We start from the raw sequence: 25,292 nt of genomic DNA on the forward strand, positions 1-25,292 counted from the left end.
GAAGGTTCTCTTGCAGAAATACTATTTTAAAGGCATCTTCCCATTTCTAATTAAACACTTCAAAACAGCAGTGCTGTCATGGTAGCTGCTATACAACCATGAAAGGGAACAGCATGCGCTCTCTAAAGTTAACCAAATTTCACTCTCAGGGCCTATCTCATTATTTTCATAACTGTTGGATATTTCATTTCGTTCTTGTTGCTCTATGAACTGAAAAGGAAGAAAAGAGTTCTGTGCAGTAACATCCCTGGGGAATGGGAGTATTTGGACTGGACTGAAGGCGTTTATTAGTGATAAGGACTAATAAAGCATGTATGTTAGGTAGGAGGAAAAGAAAAGTTGATTCATTTTAATGATAAAAAATTACAAGCTTTCTGGCGTTCTTGTATGTCTCTGCCAGTCTTGCAAGTATAATGTTTTATGTTTTTATAATGCAGTTGCTGAGTGTAGGTTCTGTAGTTAATGAGTTATGTTCCTCCTGGAAATCCCTGCAGATAATTACATGACTAACATGGAGTGTGATGCATTTTGAGAACTTCAGGATATCACTCAAAGCTAGCAGTCCTAGGAGTTGCTTGTGCTGTGAAAGTGTTTTATGTGAGGTTTGCATGAGATGAATTGCTGTTATAGTTATTGCCAGTGGGTGGTGCTTTCCCAGTCTACTTTGAAGCCTAGCTAACATTTAGAATGTAGATTATAGCAAAAAGTAGGATGGGGTTTTTGTGTTTGGTTGTTTGTGTTTTTATTTAATTGCAAATGTTAATCATAATTCCCCTCCCCACGCTTTTTTGGTTCCAAACAAAACTTTATGCATGACTGGCTGTGACCCAAAATACAAGGTATCAAGTTAGGTTCTAGCCCTGCTAGTATTATCTGTTTGCAACAGAGTGTTTCTCATCCAGCACTTTAAGATCCTGTGCACGTAACAGCACATGCTCCACTGACTTTCTCCTCTAACAATGATTCAGCTTGACAGCTCTTTCTGCTGGGGCATGGACTGTCTGGCTATACTTAATTTTTCCATATTCTTTCTTGCATTAGAATGGTGTCAGGATAAACACATCTGTACAGAGATGGTGTCATCCAAGTTTAAAGACAGTAGTGTCTGAATTTGATAGCAAAACTCTCATGATTTTAGTTCGGATAAAAGTAGCCCTACGTTGGAATTGTTGAAGTGGTATTTTTTTTAATGCTCTTTAGCTGTGAAGTAGAAGAGGTGACTATAAATCTTTATTTGATAGTTTTCTAGAATTGTCAGTTTGGATATGCACAGGACGTGGGCTGAGATCCTGCTGTGTGTCAACAGAAGCTGAAGAGCAGGCTTTGGAAGACCTGTGAAAACAATATGCTGCAAAAGTTAGAATCATGGTTTCTAATAGGTATAAAACCAAAACTAAAGACAAAACCCCCCAACACTTGAGCTGCTAATACTGTGAAACTCAACCAGTTTTTATTCTATTAACTTTTTATTTTAAATAACAGATGTGCTTTAATTTAATTTGCTTTCAAATAGAAAATACCTTTAAATCCAAATTGAAAGTAAATGCAAAATTGAATGATAATGATGGCAGTGTGTGCTGTGGATGGTCTGGAGCAGTTTGGCCAGCTAGTGGGTGCCCTTTTTAAAGCTGAAAAACTGTAAGTGTTGGCTTTCAGTCGAAACATGCATCTGACTCTTTCCTTTATCCCACTGCCGATTTTTCACAAAGTGTATAGGGACTTCATATCTTTGTGGCTTCTTCCCCTCTGTGAAGGAGTGCTAAAACTGATCGATGGATTCAAATGTTGAGGGAGAAGGCAGAAATGAGAGAAATTCAGTGTCTCTGCCCCTCTCCCTAATCAGCTTTATTTCCTTAGGAAACCAGGCTCAGAGACATGTCCTCATTTCAGCTTTGTTTTTTGCATTGCAAATTTGGAGCTTTGCTACAAGACGTCCTTATTGCATTTGCAATCTCCAGTGTGATGTGTTGAGCCTTAGGGAATTTTTCTTCAGCCTAGTGTCCTGAGGGATCATGAAGAATGGGAGCAGTAACATTTTTTTTGTAATTGGGAGTTACACAGGGAGTGGAATAGGGTCAATGGAACTGAAAGATCGACTTTGGTAACGTCCCCCAGAACCACCACCCTTACAAGCCCACTCATTCCTCTTGCACAAGATCAACCAGTCAGGTTAGTCATACTTAACTTGGGGAGTTACTGAATAAATGGGGAAATGAAGGAGCTCTAATGTTAATGATGTTCATGATTTAAGAAATGGTAGAGGAGAAAAATAGGCATCACAGGTGTTTAGTTAGGTTTCATATGCTTCATTGCATGGAAAATCAAACAATAATATAGGACAAAAGGAATACTTTGCTGTAGCTCAGAAGAGGCATACTTCTCTATTTGTCAAATAATGCAAGTAACTGCCCTTTCAGTTTTTCCTACTGAGAGCAAATCTCAAGTGGAAAAGACACTGTTGTCAGTTTACGGGGAGAACGAAGGACCACTTGTCCTGTTAAATAAATTTACAAAAGATGTGAATGGGGTCTTATTGTGCCGGAAAGAAAGCCCAGCTGTGTCCAAATTGGAACTCTCCTGAGGTCAGTTTTAAAAAGTGGTGTTTTTTACTTGGCAATGAAATACTGGATCAGGTCGTGCAAGGAACAAATGCATGTCGATTAAGCTTAAGCATGAATAAAAATATGAAAGTAACTTTCAAAACTGTATTAGTATTACACAATTGTAAACCACTGAAAATCTGTTCTAAGGAAGCTGTAGCACAGGTTACCTACAACAGCTTCCTGTAAAGCAACTACACTTTTTAATTAAAAAAATATACTTAGTTATCAACCCTTTTAATATGTAGATAAAGATCATCGATCTAAAATGAGATTTGTAACTTTTCAGACAGAGACGTCAGATTATTAGCATGTATTTACAGCTTCTTACCAAAACACAGGGACACTTCTGTCCGCAGGCATTACTGTTCTCGATGCTCTTTTCGTGCAGTCAGGCACCCACTTCATAAGTTTTACAAAACATGGAACCAACATAAGTCTCACAGAAGAGCTGTAGCATGTTGAGTAATTAATGCATGCTTAGGTTAAATATTCCTCTTTTGAGTACAGAAGATGTAATTTGAATAGTGTGAATGTTGCCAAAGTATCTTTTCCTACATGCAAAAGGATCAAATTTGTTCATTTCAGTCAAAACGAACAATCATGTTTGTTCTTACACTAATACATTTTATTGCCATACAGAACTTTTTATTCACCATTTCTTGGTGTCTTAACACCTTGTGCATGGACAATGTATTTTTTTCCTATTACTTTCTCTCTAATATTTCAGGAGTCTAATAAGAGAGAGAGAACCTGGTTTAGGAATTTTTTTTTTTTTTTTTTTTTTCATTCAGATCTGGAGCAAGCACCTACACTCTTGGGTTTGCTTCAGGATAAACTGTGCCTACACTGACATTAATAGAAATTGATGTGGAGGCAGTAAACTTGTAGTTCAACAAAATTGACAAATCATTTAGATCAACTTGTTTGGGATAGTTTTACTAGTCTTTTCTGAGATACTAACAGGTTCTTCAAATATAAGCAAATTTTTTTTCAGGAAATAATCTTTGATGTTTTTCCTGTGAAAAAGATGACAGAGTTTGATATAAAGTTTGTCAAAATGCTGATGTTGAGTGCCCAATTACTGGGAAGGATTCCTTTATTTGGCAGTATGATGTTCCATGAAACCAAAATTGATGCTTTTAATTTGTTGATTATTTTAGTATTAACTTTTTTCTAATTCTTGAAGAGATCCTGGTAACTCTTGGAAGTTAGTAATCTAGAGCCTGTCTTGGAGGGAACTATTTTTAAGAAGCTCTTTGCTGTGTAAAACACTACTGACCTTTATTTCTTACAATGCTAAAAGAAAGCTCTGTCACCATTACTAGAAATTGCCTAGGCTCTAGTTGAGCTTATAGTTGAAAGAACAAAACATGAAAGTTTTACTTTAAATTTGAGTGTTACTAAATATTTAGCACATGTGCCTTTTGGGTAGCAGGAAAGCCTGCCTGACCTACTTTCATTTTAATCACTGGAGGGGTATTTCATGATTTGATGCTGGCAAAGTTCAGCTATTACATTTCTGGTGTGAAAGCTGATCTTCCAAGTGTGGGTTGACTTTTCTTTCTTTTTTTCTTGGAAGGATATTGATGAAAGGAAAGCAGAAAAAAATCAATATAAATGATTTTGTCTTCTCCTTTCAGGTTTTTTTAGTTCTGTTTTGAGGCATTGGCATGTTACTGCATTTATGGGCTGCTGTGACATTAAGTAGCAAGCTCATTTACCTGACAGCTGGTCAGTTTTCCTTTGCAGCATATCTCATCTGTCCTCTAATTTTTCCCTGAATGTCTTTTTGTGAGAAGCTGACTTTATCCCAAGGAAACAACTATAATTCTGTTCTAGAAGAGTCCGCCCATACCAATTAATGTGTTCATACTTTGCCTATTTAGTTTTTTCTCACTTCTTTTTGTGTTTTGTAGGGTATTTCTGTCACTATGAAATAGTTGCTGTATATTACATCCTCTGACTCTTCCTGAAGTTTGCCCGCGTATATGCAAATCAGTTCATAGGCAGTGTGTCCCAGTGGCTGCTTTTCCCCATCTTGCATTTTTTAAAGTTTCCTCTTTGATTCCCAGTAGAGGATTTGCGGCACAGGTAGGATTTATGAACACTAAGAAATAACACTTGGCAGTCTGCTGGTTGGTTTTCGTTCTATAGACTTGCAGGTCATCTGTTGAATGCATATGTAAAAATTACAGCTGTTGGTAAGGGCACGGTGAGCTTTTAGTGTGTGTTGGAAAAAGCCATTAACTGGTCAGGGTGCTAAAGAAGAGACCTCCAACAGAACTGGGTAATTGGGGCATGGGGGGAGTGGAGTCAGTTACTAACAGTGGTGTCGGGCACAGCTTTTGGCTTTGAAAACACAGATGAGTTGTTCAGTAGCATTATCTGAAATGGACTGGTGCTAGATCCTCCTCTTCCCTGATTTCTTCCTTGTGCCAGATATCTTAATTCCAGCAAGAACTGTAACAATCCAGCATTTTCTTCTAGGCAAAACACCTGCTACAGGGCAGGTTGGACGCTTGCAGCTTTTCTCAAGAGCATAGAATGTATGAAGGCAAATATTCTGATGCTTGTGATGAAGAATGTTCCACACTGTGCACTGTGTTTGACTCTACCCAAATTTCCTCCTAAATTCTTAGGCTGTATAGGATAGATCGATTTTACAAGAGGGCCATAAATTCCATGCATTCAGGTCATGTTCATACAACCGGTTCATAAAACTTGCTCATAAAAACAGTGAGAAGATTTAATAAACAAATAGGTGGCCATTCTTTTGTAGAGCTGTAGTTTCAAAACTACATTTCACAGTTTCAGAACTTTACTGGTGTAATGTTGATCCCCTCCATAAACTTAGAAAATGTCCAAGCTCTTACAAGCCCCTAGGATTCGGGTAGCAGGGAGCGAAGGGCATACCTTGGGCTGGCTGCAGTGGTTCCTGTTCCATCTGCTGCCGTACCGTTTGCGTGCATTTCCTGCCACCACAGTAGGCTTGGCTCAGCTGTTTCTGCAGCGTTTGCTGAGGTGCTGCAAATGTGTTTGTTTAAAAATAGAGACTTTAAGTAACCAAACATTGATGTCCTCCCAGTTTGTAAACTGAGGCCCTCTGTTTCGGTACTAACTCTGCAGTTTGAAATCAACATAACTTCACCCTCAGAAAATAAGCTTTATTTCAGCTGTACCTTTCTAGCAAAGTCTTATTGTTTCAAATAAAACCCTTTCCTGGAAGGGGGAAGGGAAAATTAATTGGCATTCCTCACACCAACTTGGTAAGAGGAAAGTTAAGCAGCCTTGTTTCATCCTGAAATGAAAAGCTTAAGTCTGGGAATTATTTATGAATTGTTTTCCCCTTAAAGATGGCAAAAATCTTACGACGTGTAAGAGTTTGAACTCCATTTACATTGCTGGTTGAGACTTCCAGACAGGCAGTTTGAGTTCAGTGTGTGTAGCCATCACTCAGGGCTGTTTGCAACATGGCAGAAGGGTTGTTGCTTTGTCTGTCAACACTTCTTATCCTGTTCCTCCTTCTGCACGCTGCACAGTTACCAGAAATTCTTGGGTGTTTGTGGTCTGAATATTTCTTCACAGTAAGTAATTATGCTGGTATCGATCAGGGAAGCAGTTAAAGATTAAAAATGTTCGCGTTGCTGAAAATTGAACCAAAATTTTTTTATTGCACATGGGAGCAAAAAAGGAACTTCTATATTCTTCTGAAACTGGTGGAATTTATAGACGATTAGAATGAGCTAAGAATGGGTAGATTTTTAAAAATTATAACCTGTAACAAAATGTCAAAGAAATGGAGTTTAAGTTAAAACTGGGAAAAAGCTAAGGCAGGGCATGAAAAATTGTTCCACCACAGACAGTTGTTTGCCAGCTCTGTATAACAGAACATAGATGTTCACTGGGGAAAGGGCAGTAAAAATTGCCTTTATTTGCAGAAGAGAAGGCGACATAGTTGAGCACTGAAATAAGGAGCTTGTGGAGTTGTCATCATTATTAATAGAAAAATGGATTAAGGACACGTTAAACGTTGTAGCAGGCTGTCTGTGTCTGCAGCACTTAAATTATAAGACAGTAGAGTAGTCTTAGAAACCATCTTAATTTCCTTTCTTTCTTCTCTGCTCTTGAAATAATGTGAGGAAAGAAACTGAGACAAGAAAGGGTTATGCAAGGCAACCTGTCTTCTGTAAAAGCTCACATCTGCGAAATCTTACATGTCAAGTGCAAAACTCAGGCTGTCCATACCTTTCAGTCCTCTGCTGTTAGCATCTGTAATGTCAGGGGCGCTTGTGAGAGGGGACAAAGCCTCGTGGTGACTGCAAATAGCTGCGCAGTTCCTCTGTCATCCCTTGGACCCAGCGCAGGGACCTCTGTCCAGGGAATGCCTTGGTGCAGGCACCAGTGCTGGAACCTGGCTGGGCACAGGGGTCTTGCCTGTTGGGTACCTGTGTTAACAGGCCCTGATGAACAGACTCGTTGTTGAGGAAGAGTTGGTTTACATGAAATCAGTGAAATGTTTAAAATGCCTGCATGTGTCTCTTAGGATTGGGCAGGGGCTTGCACTTTTAGCTGCAGCGGTTTAGAAAGTCTCTGGCAACAGCTTAACTCTGGTCTTTTGTTGGAGCTTGTTGCCATCAAAAGTGGTTCAGCAAAAGGGGCTGCACGTGGAGGCCACAAAGCCCTGTAGTACTACTGCCACTGCCCTCCCAAATCCTTCAGCTCCTCACATGGTCTCACTCTGATGTCTGTGCCAATTTTGTGATCAGTAACATTTTCTGCCATCCGTAAAGGCATAAAATTAAACCAGGCTCAAAACTGAAATTCTCCATTAGGTTTTAGGAGCTTTTGGTGCTCTGTGTGTTTTATTATAGTAGATTACCATGTTTGCTGTATTTTTATTTTTTTTTATTTTAATGAAACAGACTGCAACTTCCTCTCCCTATGACAAGGAAGAGGGTCAGTAGTTTATGCAAAGGCTCAATGTTTGTTACCAGGTTAGGGAGATCTGGTTAACTACTGCTTAGTTTTAAAAGGAGGAAAAGAGATCAGTTGATCGCTCAGTGAGACCACATGACAAGCAGCTGAATGTAATTAGGTGGGTAGGGCGGTTATGTGGGGCTGGCAGCTTTGCATGTCAGTGCGAATTTTAGAGCTATTATTCTGAACTACACTATATTTGTTTTTATTTTCTTTCTCTGCTGATACTACCTGTAGATGAGAAACAGCTCTTTTTGCATGACTATGGTATTCAGGAGATCTGAACTGTGTCAGGAAACTTGTCACTGAAGTACCCTTGGAAAACCACAGATCAATTTGCAGCTGTTAAGTATAGGTATGTAAACACTTTTCTCTTTTTTTATTTAATTTTATAAGATTTATTACATTGCTTTCCTTGAGCTGACAGTTGTTGTGTGCCAAGTGTTCCTCTGTTAAGAGCTTTGAAACAATGTTGCTGTACTTTTGACAAACTGCCTGAAATATTTTGATTTTGAGAGACAGGTCAGCATTGCTGCATCCTCATGTTCTAGAGGAGAAAGTAAACTTAAAACTGGGAAGTATACTGGCTTATGTAAAACATAGGCTTGGGTTTAAATGACAAAATTGCAGCTTTTTGGTATGTCTTTGGTCAATGCTTTTCGCAAAGACATTGGTCAGATTTAAAGACAGACCTGGGTAAGTTTATCAATAAGATTAAAACAAAGGACTGCAGTGTCCGGTGTCTGGATTCAATAACCATAAGATGCCCTTTCTAGTCCCAAGTCATACATTTCTTTTTGTGTAAAGTCAAACTTATTCTACAGTTAGAAAGTGGAATTAGACCTCTGATAGTAACAATAACATTTTATAACACAGAACAAAGTAACGCAGTATTTTTAAATATTTTACTGCTTGAAATTCCCCCCCCTCTTTATTCCTGTGTTCTCACTAACATACAAAGATGAATTTTACTTAACAAAACATTCCTTTAGAATGGTGGTGTTTTTAACTGAGTTGCACACCAAGATGTTTGTTCTCATGTGTACTAAATGTATTGATGATAAAAGGAATAAAAATGGTGCATTACACAGTCTGTTATTTTTAATTGGCAGTAGAAATTGGACTGCAAGGAACCCTGAGAGCTCATCTAGTTCACATTCCTTGTTTAATCATATAGTAATGGTTTCAGTTTTAAAATTAATTATGGTAAAGGCAATATGAGGATGGGATGTTATTACTGTGTTTTGTAATTTCTCTGGAAGAAACTCAAAATGTATATTCCCATCTGACTAGGTCATTCCTTGCCACCCCAAGCATGAATCTGTAATCGGGCATCCTTTCTAGCCCATGTTTTTGCCAGCGTTTTTCTAATCATGGACCAAAACTCCAGTTTTTGTAAACTGTAAACAACCAAGTAGGAATTCAGAGAACAGAAAACAGTATTCTCTTCCAGTTCTGCGGGAAGGTCACAAGGCTTTCCCAGGGTTTTAATTGATGTCTAGCATAGAGTATTTTAAGATGATTTTTTCTAGTCCTGATCATCACCCTTTGACCATCACCCTTTGACTTGTGTCTATGAGAAAGAAGTTACAAATTCATAAATGTATTTAAATAAATATGTTTTCTTGCTGTTTCCTTATAGACACGCTCAGTGTATGAAAAAACATAAACTAACTGGAAGGAAGAATTTTTGGCAACATTGATCCTTGACTTAGTAATTTATTTATTTTTTTCTGTGCTACACTGGATGGATAGTCATATCCATCATGTCATAGTTACTTCATTGTAATTTACTATTATATAATGCTTCTCTATTACCACATTACGTGTGCATTTTGGGTATGTGTTACAGAAACAATTTCTAGAGCATTTTAGGGTAGTGATTTCTAATAGCCTAAGTTATTTGAGGATTAAATTTTGATAATGTTGGGATTCTGTTGTATAGAGCAAAATATAAAAGAAAATATTCTAGTATAGTGTGCTGCCCTGCCCGTCTTACCTTCACCATACACCTAGTGGGTTTTGGTATACTTGCTTTTTTCCAGCATGTCTTTTGTTTACAACTCTATATTAAACAAAACACCCTTCATAATTAAGCCTGGTAAAGACAAACTAGTAATCTAATTCAGTTGGAATTCTTTAAACATGTCACTAGGAATGGCATCAAAGAGAAATTGTTTTGGGGTTTTTTTTGCCTTAAAAAAAGAAATGAAAAAAAGAAGACCAAGAAACATTCTGAAACTATACAAAATGTAAAGAATGAACTAAAAAGAATCTTAAAAGCAGTTAATGGAAAGACCTGGACCATATCCTAGTGGAATGAGGGAAATAAGCTCTGGTCAAAGGGAATTAGAAATAACTTTTCAAGGAAAAAGTGTTAAGAGTAACTTACTTGGTCTAAAATGTTTGACTTCATAACCAGGAAATAATGTAACTCCTGCTTTGAATTTTCTTTACAAAAATACAGTTTGATGCTTTATGATGCAACTGTTGGTATAAACAGAAGCAGAACTGGGATCTTGGTGAGGTGGGAATTCTCTGGGAGTGAGTGGGCTGATGCGGCACCACTATAGGCACTGCAGCTGTACTGATTAGTGCTGAGATTTTCCTTTTTTCACATATTGAATTTGTTTTTACTGGAATCTCATTACTCAATTTTTATTTCTTCCTATGGGAAATCACATGCACTGGTTTAAAATCAAACCAAACACTGCAAGCCAAAGTCAGCCCTTTAATAAAAAATGATGCAGCAACGCCTACTTTTAATGAGTCTTTTCAAATAGAAATTCTTGTTGGACAGTACCATTGCATACTCCCAGTTTCTTGTGACTTGTGCACAGAAGCATAACTGAATAGATTCTTTCATATCTATTTACCCTTTATATCCTGTTTTTCATTTAGAGGTTTGATGCCTTTTTCAATCAAAATATAGAATGTAAAAACCTGCAAGTCGTTATATGAAGTTGTTTGTCAGTTTGCATGAGATTTTTTTGGATTCTTGGTATGTATGCAGAGTTTTATACCTAGTGTGAAGTCAAGAAAGCAGTCTGAATCCACTGTGGTATGAAAACTACATATGGACTTTATTGATGCAGTTTTCTACAGCGAACTTGCACTGCTTGGATCAATTAGAGCAGTCTGACTGGCAATTTATTTTCTTAGAATAACTTTGTATATTTTTTCTTGGGTTATAGGGGTGGTTGTTCTGTAAGCTCACTGCTGCTATGCCATTTATTAGCTACAGCAGAAACATTCTCAATTATGTTTTTAATTGAAGACTTCTGGGGAGAGAAGTAGGAAATTGCCTGTTATTTTAGGTCAGTTGAAGTGAAAATTGAGGGTGCTGTATGTCTGCATGAAACGTTAAGAAAGAGTTCTGCAGGAAGGCATATACATCATGGAAAGCTGGCAACAGCTGCCAGGTTTCAGCCAGCGTTGTTACTCCAGAGCCATCTTGGGGCCCTCCCTCAATCTGGGAACAACTCAGATGGATAATATGGCAAACTGTGGGATTAGATATATGATTTTTCTTGCCTTCCTTGCAGGGCTCATGCATGCCTTCATGATAAGAATTAGTGTAAGAAATTCTAGTTTGCTGTGCTGTTTATCCAAGTGGTCTTTGCTGTATGTCAAGATTTAAATATAATTCTTGCTGTAATATGGGATTCTGATCAGAGCAGTAAGAGAAATGGTGTTGGCAACTCGGGTTGAAAAACAGCAGGCTTTTTGAATGGAAGCTTTGTGTTGTGCAGTTCAGCCCACTTAATCGGTGCTTTTTTTTGAATTATCCCTTCCCTGAGACTCTAGAAAAGAAGCAGTGCTAGGATACAAATTGAAGCAAACATTTTGCCAAAGCCCTGTCTGACTATTTTGGCAGACTGCAGAGCCTCAATAGAAAGTTTGGTCAGTGTTAGTACAGGCTGCAGTTCTGGAGCTGTTCAAGTGGAAGATTTGGTGACTTGTTAAAATATGGGCTTATTTTTCAATTCTTGTGAAAAAAGCCCCAAACCTGTAGTTTTAGCTTTGATTCATTAGAAGAGTTTGAGTAATATTTTTGAGCTGCAAGGGTGCTCCAAAATGTCTATGTGTTGCTGTTGCAGATCAAGATTTCTGCTTTGCTGTTGTATGTTAGTAACTTCCTGAAGAGGACAGGTTGTGGCCTGAGTACAGTGTGGCTCTGTTTAAGGCAGAAGTGGTGTTTTATTATGTAATGGATAAGTTAAATTCTGCTCAAAGTATTCTTAGCAAGTTATTTCTAACCTTTTCATTGCATTTATGATATATGGAAGCATCACATATGTTTACTATTGCCAGACATGTTTACTAGAAAGTCCTGCCTGGTACCTGCTGAAAATCTCTCTCTCATACTGTAGCTATGACAGACTCTGAAATCAGAGTCTTAGTTCCTTTTTAAGGAGTTCCTTTTTAATAATCCACTTAAGAGTGGATTATTTGTGACTGACCCATCTCTCAATTTCCTGTCCCCACATTGCAGTGGTTGCCAGCATGATCTGGAGTATGCCCAGTGAGCTTGGTACCTGCAAGGATGCTTCTGTCAAGATTTTATGATTTTTAAAAGTTTAGAAGTGAATTCTAGCTCTGAGCCTCAGTTTTATCAATCCAGATATGCCCTTCCACCTCTGTCCATGTGCACCACTTCCATGCTTAGCATCTCTGACTGTCCCTTGTATTTGAAGTCCAGGCACATTGGATTTGAAATTAAGAAGTAGAAGGAATAACCTTTTCTAATGACTTGACAAAGTTTTTTCTCAAGCTTCTGACTGTTTCCCTTGCTTTCCCACAGAAACTATAAATGTATTTTGCCCTTTGTGCTAGATCCATTTAAGAAACCCTTCTGATGAAATATTTCACAAATAACATGTAAATCCTAGTGTCCTGATATTCATAGATAATAGAGATTTTACAGCTCATTAGAAATGGATATTGATTAGTTGTTCAGTTAATAACTTTGATAATCAGCAAATTTTCTGAGGAACAGTATGTTTTCACCGGTGGCTGGAAGTGTGATCTGACTCGAGTCCTGCTCCAGAAGGCCATGGTACCGTGTAGTTAACTGCTTGCATTTGGCTTGTGGACATGGACTAACTTCTGATGGACTTACAAAATCTTTGGATGTTGCAATGTCATCTAATTAATGAGAAAACTTTTAACTTCCTGAGGCATAAATAGCCAGAACAAAATGCAGTAAATACTATATATACTGTGTCCCCCTGTTATTTCTTGTTGAACTAAATCAAGTAACTTGCACCAAAAATAAGGACAAATTCCAATATTTTAGAGAAACAATAATGCTAAAGAATGGGAGTAGCTGTAAAAAAAAAAAAGGAGGAACTTTTGTTGCATCTTCCAATCAAAAACTAGAGTTAGCAAGGAACATGGTTTACCTCCTATGAAGAACAAGAGAAGCAGATATTTCCCAATCCAAAGGATGAAAAGGTGGACTAAATTCTTCACTGAAATTCTTTCTTGCCTCACCCCTTTGTGCGCTTGCCCACATCAATGGATGAACGACGAAGTTTTATAGTCCCATTTGCAACATATTCAGGTTGTCTGTTGCTTGACATTCTTCATAGACTTTTAATTGACCTAATCATGATTATTTATTTTTGCCAGATTATTTCCCTGTAATGCAGTATGTATCTTGTACCCTTCACAAGCTTGGCAGTGTGACCTTTTGGAGAATCATTATCGGATTCCAGGTATCTGTCCTACAAAACAAGGTGGAAGGCAGCTGAGAACTTTCCGGCCCTGCAGGAGAAAAAAAAAAATAATATATTTTTAAAGAAGCTGCAGATATTTTCCTCTAGCTGTTTACAGTGTGTGCTTTAATGGGCTTAAACAAAGAACTTGGCCTGACTAATGTGCATAAAGCATAATACCTGCACATGTTTTCCCTGAAATACTGCTTCATTTATATTCTAACTGCGCATATAAAATTCCTTCCTTTTTCAATTTTTAGATTTTTAACCTTTTCTTATTCCTTTTATTCTGCTTTTTCGTGTGTCTGTTATTCTTACTGTCTGCTGAAGATTTTTATCTTCAGGAAAACCAAACCATTCCTTAAAGAAATGCTCAATTCTTATGATCCTGTGTGTGTCTTACTATCTTCTCCTTTATCTTTCAGTGGCTATTTCTGAGTGCAGAAATAGAAGTGTACTCTTTTTCCTTGCCCTTCTGAAGTTGGAAGTGTTGCTGAATGAGTGGGTGGGCAAACTTCTGGATATTTCCCTCCTTCTGTGAATATGACCAGCTTTGTGGGTGAAATCCTGGTGGCTCCTGCATTGACTGAAAGAGTTGGAAACTGTGTCAATCTATGTAAGACTGTCATTCATAATTCCTTGTTACTGTCAAGAAGAGGTTCAGTGATGTGTTACAATTGTTAAGGTTAGGCTGTGGGTAAGCTATGAGCTGGGTCCCAAAGCTGTCAGAATTGTGACATCATGAGAGGGTGCTGGGCATAGCTCTGAATTTCCTGTTCATAAGTTAGTGAAAAAGCATGGCACATTAACTCGTAAGGCATTGTGGCTTTAATGTATTAGAGGAACAGTTGAATGGTTGAGAAAGGAGTAAGTAGTATGGAGCTGTTTTAAATAAATAAGTAAATAAACAAAAATTTTTGCTTTATTTTTCCTAGTCTATCTGGAGTTTATTCACATAGTACAGATATTTGCTTCACTGCTACAACTTGAAAGCAACTTCTGGTAAGAGCTTGAGAGGTAACTTGGGAAGCAAAAGCTCTCATTCCCAGGAGGAGGACAGGTCCTCTGAGAGAGTTCAGATACCGTTGCAGATCTTTATTTATCTACATTATTTTCTTACCATGAAGGATGAAAGACTTAGAAACTGATGAGGGAATAGAGATGGTGCTGTTCTTTTTGCAGAAAAGTTGAAGCCGCACAGAAATCCTTTCGCATGGGTGACGTTGGAGTATCACCTGCAACATTCCTGGTTTTATTTTCCTTTTTTTTTTTCCAATTCCATGCTGCCTTTCATTCCTTTATGTAACTGAGCCATTCTTTGAAATTCATTCTCCTTTTTGTTGGTTTCGTTATGCTGAAATGCAGATGTAGTTGCAAAACTAACTGTTGTTTCCTTTTCTGGCTTCTTCATTCCCAGTTTACCCTGGTTTTCTAGAAATGAAATCCAGAATCTGCTGTTTCCTTGCCTGGCCTGTTGTGCAAGGTTCTCACCACACTTGCAGACCTGTTGCTTCACTTACCCTTTTTGTGATCCCTTTCTGGGTAGGATCATGATTTTTATGCCTGGCATCTCCCATAATGACTCATTCTCAGAGTGCTTTGTGTGCCTGTCAGTTCTTCTTGCTTTGCCAAATTCTGTGGTTCTAACAATGCTGACAGCTGACAAAGTGTCCTAGAGCACCTTCAGCTGAGATAGAAGCAACATCAGCATTTGGAAGCTAAAGCTTCACAGACTATTTTTTTTGCATGTGTTTTTGCAGACTCCTATATGTGTCCTGAGCACCCTTAAAATTACTTACATCCTTCCAAGAAAGAGACAATCCTTAGACGTTGATCCTACAATTCCTTAGAATTCCTCTATAGTTGAAACTAAAAAGGTCATAACAGTAAAATGTCAAGTATAAAGCAATTGAGCGCAATCAAAAGACAAATGCTTGGAGCAACCGAATCTCTTCCTTTCTTTTGTGAGAGGAAGGGATGTTTTTCTTCTTGTTATATTATAGAAAAGTCCCAGAAGTTGCAGAAAGTGTCATTTTGGCCAAAATTAATGCAAGCCAAGTCATATCTTTTCCTAAGAAAAAAATAGTGTAGCTCAGAATATTTCAGTAAAGTGCTCATTTATTAACTCTATTCCCCCAGCATAGCAGTTACTTGAGGTATGAAAAATTCTTGCCATAATTTGTTTATATTACGTTTGTGTATATCTGGCAGCTTTTAGCCAAAGGCACTTCTAATAGTGTTGACTAAGCAGGAACATTGTTTAACTCTCTGTCCCTTGTTTCGACAGAGCTGGCAAGTGTCCAGTGGTGACCAGTTCTGCAAGCATTAAGGTGCTGCTGAAGCCTTAGAGCAGGGTGAGGCCATTTGCTATGCTGCACCCATGCTAAGCAAGAGTGTTGTTACTGCTTTGCTGTAGTGTGATGGGAGTGCTGGTATGGCAGGATTAGCTAATTTATTCCTTTGAGGTCCAGATCACTTTCTCAGTGCTTCTGCTGTACCAGATCAAACTCAGATCGTGTCATGTATGAAACAGCTCTTGAAGTTGTTCAAGTCTGTGTGGTGCCCATGTGAGAAGCTTTTTTAGTATGAGTTTACTTGCATTTGAAAAATGATCAAACCTGTACAAATGTATTATTACCATGTACTTGTATTTACACGTGGTTCATCGAGAGACCTGTAGTATCTTCGTTTTCTGTCTGTGTGGGATTTGGACTCCTCTTTCACCAATGGCCACGTCAACTCTTTAATAATAAGCATGCAGCCTCAACTGCTTTTTAAGAATAAAGCCATATTTGGGGAAACCTTCATTTGCAAAGCATTTTTGAACTCTAAATAGCATTGCATTTTTCAGAGTGTATTTACAAATATGGCTCAATTATATATGAATGCAGTGGAACCTTGTTAAGTAGACTCCAGCTTTTTTGCTATTGCACACTGCTCTTGCTGTCATAGATGCCAAGGGATGCAACCCCTTCACTGCGCGCCCTCTGTCCATTGGGGGCTGGATCTCCATTGCAGGGGGACTTCACTGCAGTTTGGCTCCTATCTCTAGGACATGGCCTAGTGAATGTCCCACTGTTCCAGTGGGGTCTGTTTTTCTCGAGCAAAGAGGGGAAGGCCAAGACACAACTCCTCTGTCTTTGTAAGATCTCCCTGAGACCTGAGTGATACTTACAGAAGGTCAACACTGTTAAAAGTTAACTGTAACCCTTGAGTTGGGTAGTTGCTCTCTGTCCCCAAAGGTCAATGTGATAAAATCCCATGATATCTTAAAATATGAATTAATTATTGGTCTAATACCTGCGTTTTGGCAAGTTTGAAGTGTTGTGTCTCTTTATAGTTGAGCGGTATATCCTACCATGTTAGTCACTGGCATCATGGCTGGCTACATTGCAGATCTGGGATGCTGGGGTGATGTCAAGTTTTACAGAGAGTTATTTCACTTGGTATGAGGGGGAAGAGTGGATTGAGTCAAACCATTTTATTTGAGTAGTTCCATACAGAATAGTGGCTTTTTTGCTCTAGGGAGGGCTGGCTAGGTGGTGTAGTATGGGCAGCATCCCCTCCACCCCTAAAAAGCTTCCTCTGCTAAATATGTATTGCTTCTCTGGAAAATGGGGTGGTCTTGCAGGTGTGGTCTGAAGTCATGTCAGATGTAATACCTTCTGTTCCAGTATTTGCCAAAGAATAATTTTTCTCTTCTTTGAAAATCTGTGGTGAAGGCAGCTTTCACCGTGGTACCCGTGGGGCAATGCAGTGTCCATGCGTCTGTACAAGAGAGAAAGCATATACTCTATCATGGACACGTTTTTCTATGAAAACACTTGTTAGGAACGATGTCATTGTATTAAGGTGTGTGGGTGATGTAGCAGATACTTTAGATCTGCTCCTAGGTGGGTTGTGCACAAATCTCTTCTGAAATGCTGTTTGCCTCTAGGAATAAATGGCACACATGAACTGTGTACTTGCTTCCCAGCCATGCTGTCAGACAGCACCCTCCGTAGACATGGAGACATGAGGCACACCTCTTTATTTCTGAGCACCCATCAACACGAATGCAAACAGGTGACACGTAAGCCTCTTGGCTGTGTGCTAAATAGGTGGTGCTAGAAAAATACTCCTAGTGGAAGTACTATCTCCAGTGCCCTAACTGTTCCTTTAGAAGAGGTTGGGGTAAGTGGTATACTTTACTTTAAATTGATGTGCTTGAGGACTGTCTGATTTAGAGCATGTTCAGATTTACTGAATTTTATACTCTGTGTGTGTACACGTTTTTTGCAGCTCAGTGGTTTGGCTTTTTTTTTTTTTTCCCTTGTGTTTATTCATTTCTTTGTGCCTTCTTCCTTTTTCCTTCTGCCCTCCATCAGCCTTGTAGCAGCACAGGAGTTGCATGTTTTGTGCAAGGCCAGTTCAGGAAGCATATTCCCTGTCCCCATCCTGCACAGGGGAAATCCTGCATGCCAAGCCAATTTCCTTAATTTATACAGGAGCAACACTGCCATAGTCTTGAATGTTTTATCAGACAATAGGGTTGTGATATTTCTGTCCTGGAGGCAAAAATACAGGCCTGTTAACATTGATACCCGTTAACATGAAAGTAACTTGTGCTAGGAATTCCACTGAACAAGAGCGGCACTTGCTTTGCAGAGCATCCCTTCTTGGCAAGCCATGATCTGGATGTGTGAGTGTGTGGAGGCTCCAGAGCAGCAGCTGTACAGGCATGGCTTAAGGGATGGCTGTGGGGATCCTGACAGCAATGGGAAAGGCCAGTGGAGTTTTCCCAGCACTTGTTCATCTGCATGCCAGGCGAAGTGCAAAGCCAGAGCTGAGTGGGGTTTAGGGAGGGGTTTACAAAAGGCAAAACCCTGGAGAGCTTGATGTAGAGCCTAAAGCTGTGTCCATCAGTGAATTTTTTCAGCTGAAATCTTACTTGTAGAAGCAAGATTTGAGAATAATAATTCTAAAATTTAGTTTTTTTTCTTTTGGTGACCAGATGAATCCTGATTGTATCATCAGTTTTCTCTGATTCTTCCTTTTCTACCTTCCCCTCTCCTGATATACGTGGTATAGAAATGTGGAAGGAAAGTCTGGAAGATGTGAAGCTATAAAGCCTAATTTTAAAAAAAGGCAAAATTGGAAGGAAAAAATGAGATGGGTTTTTAGTAACAGGACCATGACTTTTAAAAACTCCACAGCAGTTTTTCTGTGAATATACTTTGCTGTGAATATATTCTTATTTCTGTTGTGCAGAGCTGGATGTGTCGGGGCATTAGGACTGCAGGTCTTGGGAAGTAGAGGGTGGAGATCTCTTTTTAAATATTTGTACAGGGAGGAGGACAAGGCAAGAAACTGCTATGAAAATAGCTCTTTGCATGTCTCCAAGGATAGGTTAACTGTGCAGGGTTTCACAAGAACCACTCCCTGGAGATATTTGAATAATAGATTGACATTATAGGGTGCAGTGAGAGGTGTGTGCATTTCAAAAGCCTAATGAGAAAACTTCCTTCTCAAGGAAGGCCTTTAGAAATTGTTTTTATGCCCTTGCTGAGAGAGGCTTCTACCAGCCATATGGAGAATTGAGTTTAAGTGGTCCGAATGATGTGGTGTGTTTGTCCAAACAGATACTCTGTGAATTAGATGTGACAATAGGAATACCTTTAGGTTTTACTTCCCCAAGGTCTAACCTTGACCTTTCTGTTTTAACCACAGCTTTCCCCCAGCTCTGTCCAGTGGAAGGGTGCAGCTGAACCCTAACACTTTCTTACAGCTCCAAGTAAGAGCTATAGTGCCCTTTCTTCCTTCATCACGTCTTGCACGAGGGTGCATGATAAATTAGCTTTCTTACAACGTAATTAGCAGTGATTAGGTGGCACTATTATTTGTATCTGTTATTAAAAGTATATTCTGTATACCTACAGCTAGCTAACAAAATCCCAACAAGACAAGGCAAATACAGGTGGGATAGCTTAGGAAAAGACACAAAGCTGGCTTGTCTATGTATAATACAGTGGCTCTACGATTTGCATGTAAGCCTTTTTAAGCAACAATTAATTTTAGGGGATTGAAGTTGAAAGAACATGTACTTGGGTAGAGGGGGAGCTTATACAGTCCTTTGCCCTTGGAGATCGTCTGAGGGCAAAAGAAATACCATGTACGAGATGGAAGTCAAAATCAAATCCAGTTCTTTAGTAAAAACCTCCTTGTTTGGTTTTTAAAATATTTTTCCCTTTCTTCTAGTGCATTTCAATGAAAAGACTTTGTAGAGCTACAAGGTAGGCAATCTGATTTTACTTTTTATTTTTCTGTCCCCAACAAGGGGAATATTTTAAAAAACAAAACCTAAAACCCCCTTTTGCTGGTATGTGTGTATCTAATGGATCAGGGCTCTTAATTTCTTCTAAAAATGTTCTTATGTCAGTGTGTGACTGCCTGTTCAACTTTCTCACTTGAATATGCTGCTCCTTCAGACCTCTGTGGTGGATGCAGGCTTGCAGTTGTGGTATATTTATGTAAAAACCTCACTGATAACTATTACTTGGGGTTTTTTGTTTCAATCTTTTACTCTATTGCAAAACTTTGTATTAAAATACAACAGTGGAAAGTGAATTAGCTGGCTGTGACATAGTAGTGTGTGTGAGTCACCTAAACCCCCTTTTCCTGCAAAGTTTTACTGTAATTGAGAGCATAATGTAAAATATGCCTTGGCTGGGGAAAGGGAGACTTCAAAACTGGAAATAGCAAAAAAGTGTCAGATGCTTTCCAGTGACTTCAGTTGAAGAGTATCTGAGTATAAATCTGACCCTTGCCGGCATTTGATCGCGGTAGGTTCACTCATGGCTAAGTTGACTAATCACAGTTCTGCCTTGTAACCGAGAGCAGTGCTAACATAAAGTTGAAGCTTTAAAGATAGTTATGGTTTTAGCTTAATGGTGATGATTGACGCCCACATACTTCAGATAGGGAGTTTGTTCTAAACCTCAAGCTGTGAGTTGATATACAAGAAATGAAATGGTGTTTTGCCATTGATGCAAGCTACTGCAGTGGTTGACTTGAATAATTTTATCTAGTTCAAGCTACAGATAGTTCCAAAAATGCTTGTTTATAGTTGAAACAGCAGATTTTACTATTTTATTTTATTTTATTTTATTTCATCATCTATTTTATGTTTTGTATTTTGGTGTCTATTTCCCTCCTTCATAAGAGGCAATTCAATGCCAGTTTTATGTTGCTTTTAGAATGGTTATTTTAGGCTTATCTTTTCATGTTCTTGTCTTTGAACATGACACAAGGCAGCTTTTTACTGTTTGTTTTGGGGGAAGAGAGGCTCAGTAGCTACTCAACAGGAAAGTACTAGTGTGCTTACATCAGTCTTTTCTAGTATATGTGAAATTTGCCAGTGATTTTTGTTACACATTTTAGCTGTTAACTGCACTTCGATCAGACTATACTTAATGTTGTTATTTTGTCAAAGGAATAAAAAGGGGCCATGTGTACGTGTGTGTTGTTTCATGACAATTCAGGATCAAGATTTAGTTCAAATGATTAACTAGCATCAGGATGAAAACTTGAAGAACTTTGAAAATCGGTTCTCTAAACAAAACAAACTCCAACAAAAAGAACAACATATTGCTTGAATTTTTCGTCCTTGTATGAAAAAACTTTTTCAAGACTGAGATGTAGCTATTAATAGAAAATTATTGTCATTTTTATTTAAATTCAGTGGGCAGTGGGCATCTGGAAAAAAATACTTTTTTGCATATGTCTGTAGAATCACAGTGAATGTGAGGTCAGAATTGCATTCCTGGGATGTTTAAGTAGCTTTTGCCAACTTCCATGCAGATCAAAAACAGTTTTGGAGTTCTTGTTTCAGATGTCTTGAATACTTTGACCTTGATTTTCAGTCTTTCCTGAAGAAGTTGAAGTTGTGTTGCCTTCTCTTTCTAGAGAGGAATGTAATAAGATTAACTATGTACTTTTTCAGTCACAGCTGAATTTGATACTGATAATTGGCATAGAGAGTTCAAGGTGAAACCACTGTAAAAAAGTACAGAACTGGTCCTATTGCTGGATGCTTTGTAGTTCAAGTAGTGATTTGTATTTTAAACATTTGTGAAAAGAAGCCGTGGCAGAATTGTTGACTGACTAATCCTTTTTGCTTTGCTTTTGAAGGTGTCTCCTGAATTCTCACTATGTCTGATGGGGACTATGATTACCTCATAAAATTTCTAGCACTTGGTGATTCTGGAGTAGGAAAGACCAGCCTTCTTTACCAGTATACGGATGGCAAATTTAATTCCAAATTTATCACAACGGTGGGCATTGATTTTCGGGAAAAGAGAGTGGTGAGTTTTCACAGTGTGCTACTTTAAAAGGGTACCTGTCTTGGTGACGGTTAGAACCTATTTTTTAAAAATCTGAACTGCCGATTCTTATGTGGAGGCATGCAACCAATAGTTATTGTGTACTTAATCTTGTGACAAGGAAATGGTCTCATTTTACTTGGTTATTTTAGTTGTTCTTGTGTGTTGTCCCTCCCCATTTCCCCCAAAGTTAGAGCTGATTCTAAACAAACACCTCTCACTGCTCAGCAAGTGTTGATGCGTGTATCTACTCCGTGAGTTGTGCATATAGTACCTGGAGTAGCACTTTTATTGTTGAACTCCTTTCCACAAGGAAAAGACTGGGCTGTAGTAAAAGTGGTTTTGCTGTTTGTGAACAAGAATGACTAGTGAACAAAGCCTGTAAGGTTGATTTAAAAATCTTTTAAAAACATGTGAATGAAGTAGGATAGCATGATGCATAGAGCTGATCTGGCTTCCTAAGCAGTTACCACTACTAGACAAGAATTGTGAAAAATGAGGTTTATTTATTTGGGGTTTTTAACTTCTGAATTGTTACTAAACTAGGCAAACACACTTTTGATGTGAAGCTGAGCACAGCATTAATATAACCAATTGGATGCTGGTCCTTACTGCACTGAGAAATTGAGTTGGCACAAATTTTTCTCATTCTTGTGTAGAAGTATTACGTAGTCTGATGATTTCCCAAGTGTCCAGAAATCTGGATGGTATCATGGGCATTGTGCAGACTGGCTTTGGATGGATGACATGCATCACAGTGGTGCAAGGACTAAATACCTTAGTGAAACACTAACTTACTCAACAGTTTCGTATTCCTTTTGTGGGATAGTGAACATGGTGGGTTTACTTGATCAGCACATTTGTAACTCAGGATAAGATTTAGGTTTCATAACCTGAATCATATAATCCATAAATTCAGCAAGTTTATGTGTCTCTTAAGATATGTTTGTAACCGGTAATCTTAGGGACAATGACAGCTGAAGGTAAAGAAGACAACCTAACATGAAGTGTTCTGAACAAGAAATGAATCTTTTCATCTGATACTTCCAAAGCTAACAGATGCCCTTATTTCTGTTTTCATGCTGAGTAAACTTTTCGGCTTTTGTTATTATCATTCAATTTCTGCTTTTTAAGCTATGATATGATAAGGTCTCTTCCAGCAATCTTTTGGCAGCTAAGAAGAGATGTCATTATCTTTATGTTGATGCATGTTTGCTAATGAGGTTGTTAGTAGTACAAATACGTTGCCAGATTGTATGATCCAGTTGTTGCTTTCTTATATTTTAATTTGAACATGTTGCAAGATAATAGCAAAAAAAAAAAGAAAATCAAAATACTAAAATTAAGCTTGTCTAATGAAACTTAATGGCCACTCTAAATATCTGTTTGGAGTCCATAGTCTATTGGATATGTCTTTTCCAGTTTCACTTTTACCCTGCTTTTTAAATATCCATTTGGATGTCTTATAAAGCAGAGAGATTGAGTTGTAGTTGGAATCTTTGCAGATTTGCTGCATTTAATGACTTTAAATGTTAGTTATTTTTGTGTTCTGTAGAGGCTGGACTGCTGACACTCAGTCTTGCAAATTTACCTTCTACAGGTGTATAGACCCAATGGGCCAGATGGTGTTGGTGGCAGAGGACAGAGGATACATCTTCAGCTCTGGGATACTGCAGGGCAGGAAAGGTATGTTCCACCTGCCAACTAGCAAGTAAGGCAGTTGTCATCAAGCTAGATGTCAGTGGAACTGAGTACATGAATTCTCTTTATTGATTATTACATTTTGATTGTATGACTCAAGATGGGAAAGAACACTTTAATTTTAACAGTGATGGAAAGTTTCCTATGAATACCCATTAAATTGCAACTGTAACCTACAACTGTAGAACATTAAAACTGTAATTGTTGCTTTTTGTCTTTTGGAAACTTTTGGTTCATTTTTTTATGGCCAATAAATATAGATGCTTTTAAAGCTTTTTATTTTTTCAGTTTTCCTTAAATTTCTGTAAATATGTCGAGGCCTTGGGAAAGTCAGACAGGTGGAATCACCTCAAAGGATCCTTTTCTATTTGTCTGTCAAAAGACTAGCATCCTAGTGGTTGGTAGTCTTAAAATCAAGATCTGATATGTATAGGGTTCAAAGTCTGAATTTCATTCTTATTTTAATTTCTGAATCTTGATCAAGTCATGCTTTATAGTAGAAGACTTAGTGTAAAGCTGTCACACTTGAGTGAAATGTCTCCTTGACTCCCTTAGGCCTTGATTAGACCATAGTAATGTTATGCAATCCCTACATCAGCAAACCAGTTATGATGAACATTTCATTCTAGTTAATTCAGTCTTAAGTTACCTCAGTTTCATGACACTGTGCAATTATATTTTCAAAGTGACTTGTCAGATGAGCCAACTAATTTAACTTTGCTGGTCTAGGTTCCGTAGCTTGACAACGGCTTTCTTCAGAGATGCCATGGGGTTTCTTCTGCTCTTTGATCTGACAAACGAGCAGAGCTTTCTCAATGTCAGGAACTGGATAAGTATGGCATTTCTTTATTTTTTTTCTTTCTTTCTTTCTCCGCATGGGCAGGGAGGGGGCTGTGTTTGTAAATATGGAGTCTCACTGAGAAATAGAACTGAAAATACTCTTTTTATAGCTTTTTCAGTAAAAGAAAATAATTTTTTTATTCATAATTGTAATAGCTGCTAGTGGTGGCTTCTAGTACTTACCTGAAATTCAGCTTTGCCCACTGAACTTGAATTTTGACCTACATAAAAGCAGGCTGAGAGAACACTATAAACCTGGCTCTGGACATATTCAGTAATTTCAGTGTGTGAAAGGCCTATGCAAAACTCTATTTTGACTCACCTGAAGCTTTGTCAGCAAAACTTAATGAAAGTCAAATGTTACTATACTGGTGTATCTAGGGAAAGGAGTTCCCAAACTACATCATTCATCAGGAGAGGGAAGTATATCCTTTCCTGGCAGCTCACTGAAGATGCTTGGTGAGCTTTAACTCCTTACACTACAAATATACAGCTTCCGTGCTAACTTTTTAACTTCTGCTCCCGTGACTTGTTCCCTGCCTTTTTCACTGGATATGTGGTAGTGGATATCCACCTGTTCTCTGGCTCCTCAGTGCAATAGCAGAAGTCCTGTGAGATAACAGAGAACACGGTTGTTTTCTGTTTTTCAAAGAGTCATTTTCCTGAAGGACTTTGTGTCCCCTGAAATGTGATGGTGTTCTTAGTGAGCTTTATGTGTAACAGTAAGTTGTGACCCCTATTCCTGTTGTTGCTGTTAGGTCAGCTACAAATGCATGCATATTGTGAAAACCCTGACATTGTATTATGTGGAAACAAGAGTGACCTGGAAGACCAAAGGGTGGTGAAAGAAGAAGAAGCTAAGGAACTTGCAGAAAAATATGGGTAAGTAACTTCCTTCCAGTTATTGCTGTGTTTAAACCCGAATGAAATGTTTTCTGTAATGCCTTTTCTGTATACTGAAAGGTTACTGTGAGAATAAGCATTTTAGAATGCTTAACTGGCTGGTATGATATCTTTTTTTTCTGTCAGAGATTAATGTTTTCTGCATTGCCTAAAAATTCATACTTAGTATTGCAATAATCTTGCACTGG

The 25,292-nt window shown here is 38.3% G+C and overlaps 1 protein-coding gene across 9 annotated transcripts in view; it reads left to right on the forward strand.

Moving 5' to 3' along the window:
• RAB27A (RAB27A, member RAS oncogene family) overlaps nucleotides 1-25,292 on the forward strand; it is a 35,239-nt gene that overhangs the window by 4,706 nt on the left and 5,241 nt on the right. The window contains exons 3-9 of one of the 9 annotated variants that reach the window (XM_014944341.1): nucleotides 7,818-7,935; nucleotides 13,726-13,916; nucleotides 19,538-19,572; nucleotides 21,470-21,642; nucleotides 23,261-23,346; nucleotides 24,091-24,194; nucleotides 24,960-25,083. In XM_014944341.1, coding sequence (XP_014799827.1) covers nucleotides 21,490-21,642; nucleotides 23,261-23,346; nucleotides 24,091-24,194; nucleotides 24,960-25,083 — 467 coding nt within the window. In that variant the 5' untranslated portion in view covers nucleotides 7,818-7,935; nucleotides 13,726-13,916; nucleotides 19,538-19,572; nucleotides 21,470-21,489. Of the gene's footprint in view, nucleotides 1-7,817; nucleotides 7,936-13,725; nucleotides 13,917-13,936; nucleotides 17,474-17,505; nucleotides 19,074-19,537; nucleotides 19,573-21,469; nucleotides 21,643-23,260; nucleotides 23,347-24,090; nucleotides 24,195-24,959; nucleotides 25,084-25,292 lie in introns of those variants that run through there. The other 8 variants (XM_014944346.1, XM_014944344.1, XM_014944349.1 and 5 more) reach the window with 8 other exon arrangements.

Source organism: Calidris pugnax, unplaced genomic scaffold (assembly GCF_001431845.1).
Source record: "Calidris pugnax isolate Ruff unplaced genomic scaffold, ASM143184v1 scaffold70, whole genome shotgun sequence".
NCBI lineage: Eukaryota > Metazoa > Chordata > Aves > Charadriiformes > Scolopacidae > Calidris > Calidris pugnax.